Source organism: Gossypium raimondii, chromosome 4 (genome assembly GCF_025698545.1).
Source record: "Gossypium raimondii isolate GPD5lz chromosome 4, ASM2569854v1, whole genome shotgun sequence".
Lineage (NCBI taxonomy): Eukaryota > Viridiplantae > Streptophyta > Magnoliopsida > Malvales > Malvaceae > Gossypium > Gossypium raimondii.
In genome coordinates this window covers 1,300,385-1,311,781 of record NC_068568.1, presented here as the reverse complement: position 1 = coordinate 1,311,781, position 11,397 = coordinate 1,300,385, and the positions used below count along the sequence as shown (strand labels likewise).

Sequence of the window (11,397 nt, the reverse complement as noted above, 5' to 3'; positions counted from 1 at the left end):
GATAGTTAATTAACTAAAAGGACTAAATTGGGAATAGTGTAAAATTTGTTAAATTGTGATTAAATAGCTTAAGTGACTAAAGTGGAGGGATTTAAAGGCTATTAGGCCCAAATTATATGGGCTGGACGGTTGGGTAAGAAAATCAGCAGAATGTAAGGAGAAACAGGGCAAAATTGGAAACTTAACAAATTAAACATTTAAAACAAAGACAAAAGTGAAAAATCTAGAGATCTCTTCACAATTTATCAGCAAAAACGCCATAGGAGGTCTGGAATAAGCTGGTTTTTCATATTTTTGAATCATGTAAGTTTAATTCTTGATTATTTCTTCTAATTTTGTGATTTTGATACTTTTACAATTAGGTCCAACTAATTATTTCATTAGTTTTTGATTCCATGGCTGATTTTGAAAGTTACCATTGATTAGTGTTGGATTTTTATGATGAATAAACATGAAATTGAAGCTTTAATTTTGTTATATGATGATTTTATTAAGTAATTTTGATAGAAATTGATTTTAGGGACCTAATTGTGAAAAAGTTGGGAATTAAGGTTTGGTGTTGCGGTTTTGAGTATGAAAGGCTATGTAGTAGTCTAAAATAGTTGGAAAAGGTGTTAATTGAGAAAAATTAGATCAATTGAGGGGTTAATTGAGTAGGGATCAAATTGTAAAACTGTAAAGTTTGGGGTAAAAGTGTAACTTCGAAAATTAAAGGGCATAAATTGTGAAATGAATTAGAATTGAATTAAATGCTGATGAATGAATAAATTTGCATTTTAGATCGAGAACACAAAACAAGTCGAGGAAAAGAAAAAGTAGCCGATTAGTCCACGAACTTTTACAAATTACGCAAATCGATCCGTAAGTTCATATGGCTGAAATTTAATGATTAAATGTTAATTTCATGAATTATACAATGTAGGGTGAAATGTATTTATTGTTGAAATGAGAATAAAATAAAAATGTGAAAATCGAATAAATGATCAAATTAAGTGGAACGTCGGATTTGAGTACTTCTGATCAAGTGACAAAGTGATAAGTGGTAGTTTTAGCTACACTTATCTGATCAAGAAACAAAGTGATAAGTGGTTACACTTATCTGATCAAGAAACAAAGTGATAAGTGGCTACACTTATCTGATCAAGTGATAAAGTGATAAGTGGTAGCTTCATTACACTTATCTCGATCAAATGGTAAAGTGATAAGTGGTAGCCTAGCTACACTTATCTGATCAAGGACAAGTGATAAGAGGTCATATGGCAAAGTGAAAGTGAAGTACTCAAATTTCCATAACCGTTCCTTAATTTTGATCAAGGATGGTAAGTGACAAATGGGCCCAAAGGAATTATGGTAAAAGAATAAGTAGTAGTGAGTTTATACCAAGGAACTCACCAAAGATTGTGGTTGACAGTAAATTTAGTAATGGTGTATATTGTATAAGTGTACAAGTGTTTGGTAAGATTTATGTTTTATGCCTATGAACTTACTAAGCTTTTCTATAAGCTTACATGTGTGTGTTTATTGTTTTGTAGATTAACGTATTTATACATTCGGAGGATCGGATCTACATCAAGAATCACACTACCCGATATACTCCGTAGTTTATGTTAAGCAACTTTTTGGATTTATATGGCATGCATAGGGAATTGAAGTAAAAAGTAAATTTGAATGTTATGGTTGCGTTAGATATCGAAATATATACATGTTTTAGTTTGAAATGGTTGATTGGTTGAACTTCATTAGTATTTAAATGAAGTAGATGAAATACTGGAATTGGTTGTGATTTGAAATTTGCAGGGAAGGTTAGACAATTATAAAGGGGTTATATTGAATTTTTTTTAAAAATTGCAATGGAGCAGTTCTTGGACAGCAGCATTGATGTAACTTTTAAAAATCACCAAAAATAGTGGAAATAGAATTAGAAGTTGAGTGAGATATGAAATTAAAGCTGAAAGAGTCTACTTTCATAGGAAAGAAGTGGAATAAGCAAAAGAATTATATACTTTTAGATATTTGAATTTTAGTGAAACAGGGCAAGAATGTTTTTGAAGTCCCCTATTCTGACTTTAGAAACTCATTAAAAATTGTACAGAAGGAATTTTGAGTTATAATTTATATGTATAGACTCCTTAATGAGTCTATTTTCAGTAGAAATAAGTTTAATCACCATATGAAGCCTTTAATAAGAGATAATTAAATTTTAGTGATGAGTGGTTAGGATAGTCGATTAGTGAAACAGGGGAGACTTCAACTAATAAACTGTACTAATTGGCTAAAGAAAAAATTCTGAAAAATTTATGGTGAATAGATATATGAGTCTAGTTTTATGGAAAATTTACAGATCTAAATTTCGAGTTTCGTAGCTTGAATTATAATTATTTTAGTGACTACTGTACAGGAGGACAGCTTTATTATGAATGATGAAATTAAATTTGAAAGTAAATTTTTATGCCCCGAACTTTTAAGTTAAGTCAAGTAACGCCTCATGCTCGACTCCGGCCATGGTCTCGGGTAAGGGGTGTTACATTTTAGTGGTATCAGAGCCCGATTTAGCCGGTCCTCGGAATATGTGTGAAGTGTAAAGTGTTTAGAAATACATGCCATATAAATCTGTGATAGTGTGATGTGTATGATCCGATCTAATCTTTGTTATTTATATAGATACTCTCCGATTATAAAGATGTCAAATTTACCTGAACGTACTGATCAAGAAGAAGTTAACAGTAGAGCACAGAATTCTGAACAAAGAGCAAGCAGTGATGTTCCGATTTCCCAAATGCGAGAGCATGAATTAAAGAATATGATTTATGGGATTATGAATCAGTGGTATACTGAAATGAGGCAAGAAAGAAATCAGGCTGAACCACCTCCTCCCCCTATTGCTCTATCGATGGTACCCCCGATTGCTCCTCCACCTCCTACAACGACTGAATCTAGTAAGCGTTCTCCATTGGAAAGGCTTAGAAAACTTGGAGCCGAAGAATTTCGGGGAAGGACTGATGATGATCCCGTCAAAGCTGAATATTGGTTACAGAGTTTGATAAGAATTTTTAAAGAAATGGCTTGCTCACCAGATGACTATTTGAGATGTGCTGTGTCTCTGTTGAAAGAAGAAGCTTATAGTTGGTGGGAGACGATCGAGGCTGTGGTTCCGGCAGAGAAAATTTCTTGGGAATTTTTCCAAAATGAATTTAAGAAGAAATATGTGGGCAGACGGTATTTGGATAAAAAGAAAAGGGAATTTCTTGACCTCTGACGGAAATAAATCGAGAGTGAATATGAAAGAGAATTTGTCTACCTCAAAAATATGCCCGAGACATTGTACCTCTTGAAGAAGAAATGTGTATCCGGTTTGAAGAAGGGTTAAATGATGAAATTAGAATGATGATTGGGGTAATGAAATACGAGAGTTCGTTGTTCATCGGGCCGTGCTCAAAAGCTTGAAGAAGTATACAACAGAAAAATGCAGCGGGATCGAAAAAGTAAAGAGCCATTCAAAAGAGGTGCTTCTAAGTCATTTTCAGATTTTCCGGTGAAGAAATCTAGAGAAGAAATTAATCGAACTACATCGATTATTAGGGAGATCGAGGAGATAGACCAAGACAATCTGATTTCAGGGTATTCGATAGACCTGTAGCAAGTGTGAGCAGTGTTCAGAATGCTTCACGACCTAAGTGTCAATATTGTGGAAGATATCATTTCGGAGAATGCAGGACTAAGATGGGGCTTGTTATAAATGTGGGCTACTTGATCATCTTATTCGAGATTGTCCCCTACCGCAAAAAGATGAAGTGGAACAGAAAGAGATCTGAGAACCATTCCTCAAAGAAGTAGACGTTCGGGCGAGGCGATTACTGTGGACTACCCGTTCGGCACGAGGGAATCGGTTGGTCGATCGGAGAATAGAGCACCAAAGACGCATACCTCGCCATTCGAGCAAGGGAAGAAGCTACGGCTCCTGATGTAATTGCTGGTACTTTCTATCTTTATGATGTTATTGTTTATGCATTGATAGACCCTGGATCTACTCATTCATATATTTGCACTATGTTAGCATCTGAAAAGAATTTATCTGTTGAGTCCACTGAATTTGATATACAAGTTACAAATCCATTAGGTCATAGTGTGATGGTTAATTTAATATGTCGTAATTGTCCACTGAAAGTGAAAGGCTATGAATTCCCGGCTGATTTGATGTTGTTACCCTTTCGGGAATTTGACATTATTCTGGGGATGGATCGTTAATGAGGCACGATGCGGTGGTGAATTGTCGTGATAAGCAAATCGGTTTGAAATGTCAAACAGAGATGTAATCTCGGTTGGGTCGAAAATATGGGCGTCTGATCGAATTATTTCACTCTCTCTGTTCGAGATTATTACGCAAAGGCAATGAAGCATTCTTGGCCTATATCCTTGATACTCGGGTTCGATTTAAAGCTCGAACAAGTGCCGCAGTGAATGAATTTCTGATGTGTTCCTCAAGAGTTACCCGTCTACCACCGATAGAAAGTTGAATTTGTAATTGATGTGATTCCGGAACAACTCCTATATCAATGACACCGCATGAGAATGGCTCCAATGAATTAAAAGAGTTGAAGGCGCGATTGCGGGAGTTATTAGATAAAGGGTTCATCGAATCGAGTATGTCGCCTACAGGGTGCACCTGTCTTGTTTGTGAAAAAAAGGACGGTTCTTTAAGACTGTGTATAGATTACAGGCAGTTGAATAAGGTAACAGTAAAGAATAAATATCCTTTGCCTCGTATTGATGATCTGTTTGATCAGTTGAAAGGTGCTGCAGTATTTTCCAAGATAGACCTTCGATCTGGGTATTATCAGTTGAAAGTTAAAGAGTGTGATGTGCAAAACGCCTTAGAACTCGATATGGTCATTATGAATTTTGGTGGTGCCATTTGGTTTAACCAATGCTCCTGCTGCTTTTATGGATTTGATGAATAGAATTTTTCAGTCATATTTGGATAGATTTATGGTTGTGTTCATTGACGATGTATTGATTTATTCAAAGACAGAGTCCGAACATGCACAACATCTAAGGATTGTATTACAGACTTTGCGGGAGAAACAATTATATGCGAAATTAAGCAAATGTGAATTTTGGCTTGAGAAGTTGCGTTTTGGGTCATATAGTATCGGTGATGGAATAAGAGTGGATCCAAGTAAGATAGCGGCGTGGTAAATTGGAAAGTTCCAAAGAATGTTATTGAAGTACTGAGCTTTCTAGGATTGGCGAGTTATTATCGCCGATTTGTCAAAGATTTCTCAATGATTACCTTACCGTTGACTCGATTACTACAAAAGAATGTTGAATTTATATGGTCGATTTAATGTCGTGAGTTTCGATCGCTTGAAAAAGATGTTGACAGAGGCTCCAGTGTTGACTCAACCGAATCCAGCGCACTGCTTTGTAGTATATAGTGATGCGTCTCGAGTGGTTTGGGTTGTGTACTTATGCGGTCGGGAAAAGTGGTGGCATATGCTTCCGACAACCTGAAACCGCACGAGAAGAATTATCCTACACATGATTTGGAATTGGCGTGATCGTGTTTGCTTTGAAAATATGGAGACACTACTTATATGGTGAGAAATGTTACGTGTATACCGATCATAAAAGCTTGAAGTATTTAATGACTCGAAAAGAGTTAAATTTGAGACAGAGACGATGGTTAGAGTTCTTTGAAAGATTATGATCTTGTCATTGACTATCACCGTGGAAAACAAATGTCGTAGCAAATGCACTTAGTCGAAATCATCATTATTTGCATTACGGGCATTGAGTGCTCATTTATCTATTAATGAGGATGGTTCTATACTAGCGAATTAAAAGCTAAACCTGTGTTCTTTCAACGGATTCGGAATTACAAGATGAAGACCCAAAATTGATGCTAAAACGACGATGGTTCAAAATGAGTTAAGCTCGAATACTCCATTGATGAAAATGGTATGTTATATTATCGTAATAGAATATGTGTTCCAAATAATTTAGACTTGAAAATGATATTTTATCGAGGCTCACGAGAGTATGTGTTCTATTCACCCGGGAGTACAAAATGTATTGTGATTTGAAGAAAATGTATTGGTGGCCTGGAATGAAACGAGAAATCTGTGAATATGTAGCAAGATGTTTGATTTGTCAACAGGTGAAAGCTGAGCATCAAGTGCCGACAGGGTTGTTACAGCCCATTATGATTCCAGAGTGGAAATGGGAACATGTCACGATGGATTTTGTATCTGGATTACCAAGAACTCAAAGAAGAAAGATTCGATATGGGTGATTGTTGATCGGTTAACTAAGTCGGCACATTTTATTCCAGTCAGAACAGATTATCAGCTTGAAAAGTTAGCGGAGTTATATGTGTCTGAGATAGTGAGGTTACATGGGGTACCGATATCTATTATTTCGGATCGAGATCCGAGATTTACCTCGAGATTTTGGAGTAAATTACAGGAGGCTCTGGGCACCAAATTAAATTTCAAGATGACTTTTCATCCCTGCATGGATGGGCGATCGAGCGAGTGATTGATTTTAGAAGATATGTTAAGGTGTTGTATACTTGAGTTCGTGCTAATGGGAAAGGTATTTACCTTTAGCCGAATTTGCTTATAATAATAGTTATCAAACTAGTATTAAAATGGCACCGTTTGAAGCTCTGTATGGAAGAAAGTGTAGAACTCCATTATATTGGACTGAATTAAGTGAATCGAAAATGGTGGGAGTGGACTTGATTCGAGAAACTGAAGAAAAAGTTCGTATTATTCGAGATTGTTTAAAAGCTGCCTCCGATCGGCAAAAATCATATGCAGATTTGAAGAGAAGGGATATAGAGTTTAGTGTGGGTGATCGTGTATTTTTGAAAGTGTCACCGTGGAAGAAAGTTTTGCGGTTCGGCAGAAAGGGAAAACTCAGCCCACGATTTATCGGGCCGTATGAAATCATTGAAAGAATCGGTCCGGTAGCTTATAGATTGGCTTTGCCCCGGGAACTTGAAAATATTCATAATGTGTTTCATGTGTCTATGTTGAGACGGTATAGATCAGATCCATCACATGTAATTCCTCATACGGAAATAGAGCTCCAACCTGACATGACTTATTCAGAGGAACCGGTGAAAATTTTAGCTCGGGAGGTTAAAGAGTTGAGGAATAAACGTGTACCACTAGTTAATGTGTTATGGAATCGACATGGATCTGAGGAGGCAACCTGGGAAACGGAGGAATTGATGAGATTTCAGTATCCGAATTTATTTCAAGGTACGAAATTTCGGGGACGAAATTTCCTAAAAGGGGGGGACAGTTGTAATAGCCTGAATTTTTAGTGGTGTCGAATGGTGATTCGAGATCACTAAATCGACAAACAGTAGAAAATATTATAAATTTAGTAAGTATAAGTTAAATGTGAAGTTAGGAAAATTTTTGAAATAGTGAATAGTGTACTAGGAATAAATATTAAAATAATTAAAATAAAAAAAGAGGTATCGAGACCTCAAGATTTTAAACCGAGCCATAAATATTTTTAGAAATATTTATAGAGTGTCATTGAGTTGGTATTAAAGTTTCAGTTAGAAAATTTTAACGTTTGGATAGTTAATTAACTAAAAGGACTAAATTGGGAATAGTGTAAAATTTGTTAAATTGTGATTAAATAGCTTAAGTGACTAAAGTGGAGGGATTTAAAGGCTATTAGGCCCAAATTATATGGGCTGGACGGTTGGGTAAGAAAAATCAGCAGAATGTAAGGAGAAACAGGGCAAAATTGGAAACTTAACAAATTAAACATTTAAAACAAAGACAAAAGTGAAAAATCTAGAGATCTCTTCACAATTTATCAGCAAAACGCCATAGGAGGTCTGGAATAAGCTGGTTTTTCATATTTTTGAATCATGTAAGTTTAATTCTTGATTATTTCTTCTAATTTTGTGATTTTGATACTTTTACAATTAGGTCCAACTAATTATTTCATTAGTTTTTGATTCCATGGCTGATTTTGAAAGTTACCATTGATTAGTGTTGGATTTTTATGATGAATAAACATGAAATTGAAGCTTTAATTTTGTTATATGATGATTTTATTAAGTAATTTTGATAGAAATTGATTTTAGGGACCTAATTGTGAAAAAGTTGGGAATTAAGGTTTGGTGTTGCGGTTTTGAGTATGAAAGGCTATGTAGTAGTCTAAAATAGTTGGAAAAGGTGTTAATTGAGAAAAATTAGATCAATTGAGGGGTTAATTGAGTAGGGATCAAATTGTAAAAACTGTAAAGTTTGGGGTAAAAGTGTAACTTCGAAAATTAAAGGGCATAAATTGTGAAATGAATTAGAATTGAATTAAATGCTGATGAATGAATAAATTTGCATTTTAGATCGAGAACCTGAAACAAGTCGAGGAAAAGAAAAAGTAGCCGATTAGTCCCTGAACTTTTACAAATTCTGCAAATCGATCCAGGTAAGTTCATATGGCTGAAATTTAATGATTAAATGTTAATTTCATGAATTATACAATGTAGGGTGAAATGTATTTATTGTTGAAATGAGAATAAAATAAAAATGTGAAAATCGAATAAATGATCAAATTAAGTGGAACGTCGGATTTGAGTACTTCTGATCAAGTGACAAAGTGATAAGTGGTAGTTTTAGCTACACTTATCTGATCAAGAAACAAAGTGATAAGTGGTTACACTTATCTGATCAAGAAACAAAGTGATAAGTGGCTACACTTATCTGATCAAGTGATAAAGTGATAAGTGGTAGCTTCAGCTACACTTATCTGATCAAGTGGTAAAGTGATAAGTGGTAGCCTAGCTACACTTATCTGATCAAGGACAAGTGATAAGAGGTCATATGGCAAAGTGAAAGTGAAGTACTCAAATTTCCATAACCGTTCCTTAATTTTGATCAAGGATGGTAAGTGACAAATGGGCCCAAAGGAATTATGGTAAAAGAATAAGTAGTAGTGAGTTTATACCAAGGAACTCACCAAAGATTGTGGTTGATGTAAATTTAGTAATGGTGTATATTGTATAAGTGTACAAGTGTTTGGTAAGATTTATGTTTTATGCCTATGAACTTACTAAGCTTTTCTATAAGCTTACATGTGTGTGTTTATTGTTTTGTAGATTAACGTATTTATACATTCGGAGGATCGGATCTACATCAAGAATCACACTACCCAGATATCTCCGTAGTTTATGTTAAGCAACTTTTGGATTTATATGGCATGCATAGGAATTGAAGTAAAAAGTAAATTTGAATGTTATGGTTGCGTTAGATATCGAAATATATACATGTTTTAGTTTGAAATGGTTGATTGGTTGAACTTCATTAGTATTTAAATGAAGTAGATGAAATCTGGAATTGGTTGTGATTTGAAATTTGCAGGAAGGTTAGACAATTATAAAGGGTTATATTGAATGTTTTTAAAAATTGCAATGGAGCAGTTCTTGGACAGCAGCATTGATGTAACTTTTAAAAATCACCAAAATAGTGGAAATAGAATTAGAAGTTGAGTGAGATATGAAATTAAAGCTGAAAGAGTCTACTTTCATAAGAAAGAAGTGGAATAAGCAAAAGAATTATATACTTTTAGATATTTGAATTTTAGTGAAACAGGGCAAGAATGTTTTTGAAGTCCCTGTTCTGACTTTAGAAATTCATTAAAAATTGTACAGAAGGAATTTTGAGTTATAATTTATATGTATAGACTCCTTAATGAGTATATTTTCAGTAGAAATAAGTTTAATCACCATATGAAGCCTTTAATAAGAGATAATTAAATTTTAGTGATGAGTGGTTAGGATAGTCGATTAGTGAAACAGGGGAGACTTCAACTAATAAACTGTACTAATTGGCTAAAGTAAAAATTCTGAAAAATTTATGGTGAATAGATATATGAGTCTAGTTTTATGGAAAATTTACGGATCTAAATTTCGAGTTTCGTAGCTTGAATTATAATTATTTTAGTGACTACTGTACAGGAGGACAGCTTTATTATGAATGATGAAATTAAATTTGAAAGTAAATTTTTATGCCCCGAACTTTTAAGTTAAGTCAAGTAACGCCTCATGCTGGACTCCGGCCATGGTCTCGGGTAAGGGGTGTTACAGTAGCTTTATTACAAACCGGACTAGCAGATCACGACCCAACCTTGCGAGAGAACATGTGTTCAATTTAACAAGGAATATGAATATAGATATTATTATGAATTATATTCAATTCTGATTTTTGAAATATGGGTCTGAGGCTAGCACAAGGTTGGGTCACAGGTAAACATACATGAATGAGAGAAGCGTGCATGAGTTATTGGTATGTGTCCACTAAAGATTTTGTGTGTTATAAAGGTGACGTGTTCGCCAGGGAACTATACTGATAAACTAACGTAAGGTTGTTATAGGAAAGAGCCTAGAAACAAAAATATCATTATCTTTCAGTTGATCAGGGGTAACCTGATAAACAAATTGTGTCTAACTGGAACTCACCAAGTTCAATTGAAGTTACTCCGTTACTTTTCTTTATCAAGAAATTGATTAGTAGAAGAAGATCAGTAAAAGGGGACTACGCTAGAGCTGCATCTGCAAGTGAGCCACTTGTCTATTTTGTATCATGTATGGTTGTTCAGCAGAGGACGTATATACGTTTTGTGTTTAACTTTTGCTTTTACATCAAAATTGTAATGTTTTGTCTTATAAAGTGAAATTGTCCTTGATTATAGTTATGATCGCCAAACTCTTTTGATTTGCAGTTTTCAAATCTATCTTTTCCTAAGTGTATTTGCCTTTGACGACATAGTTTGATTAATGGGTAGTTTTATTAATTCCTATTACCCTCCTTAAAGATACAAAACCAATTGAGTGAATAATAGCAGTTTTAACAAAAAAAAGGGATTCCATACAATTATTTTTTCAAATTTAAAAAAAACACAAGTCAAAGGATTTGAATCTGTTAGTAATGCCTCAGTTTGTCGAGTGGTTCATTCGGCTGTTCAGTACACGCCAAGTCTTCTTGACAGGCTAAGGGGTGTTAAACGAAAACTCTCATTCTCCTTATCTTCTACAGTTCAATGTTTTTTCATAAGATAGCTTTGAATGTTATGAATCCGTGAACCAAAACCTAAACAACTTTCTTCTTCAACCCTTAACGTTGACCATCAAATTGACTTGGATCTAATGTATGTTCTTCTACTAGCGATGGGTATTTATTCACCGTACCAATCGTTGAATCATCGCTTGAAGCTCGCTAGCTGGACTTTTAGAAAAAAAAACAAAAACTTAACAACCTAGTGACTTAAATAAAAACATCTTAATAGTTCAATGATCATTTCGTAATTTTTTGAAGTTGAGTGGCCAAAACGTGAACTTACTAATAGTTTAGTGGCCTTGGGAATTGT

At 34.6% G+C, this 11,397-nt stretch overlaps 1 protein-coding gene across 1 annotated transcript; it reads left to right on the top strand.

The window, feature by feature from the left end:
* The first annotated feature begins 6,724 nt into the window (after positions 1-6,724).
* Positions 6,725-7,333, top strand: LOC128040621 (uncharacterized). The gene has a single exon (XM_052629867.1). The coding sequence runs from the start codon at positions 6,725-6,727 to the stop codon at positions 7,331-7,333; it is 609 nt and encodes a 202-aa protein (XP_052485827.1).
* Positions 7,334-11,397: the final 4,064 nt, after the last annotated feature.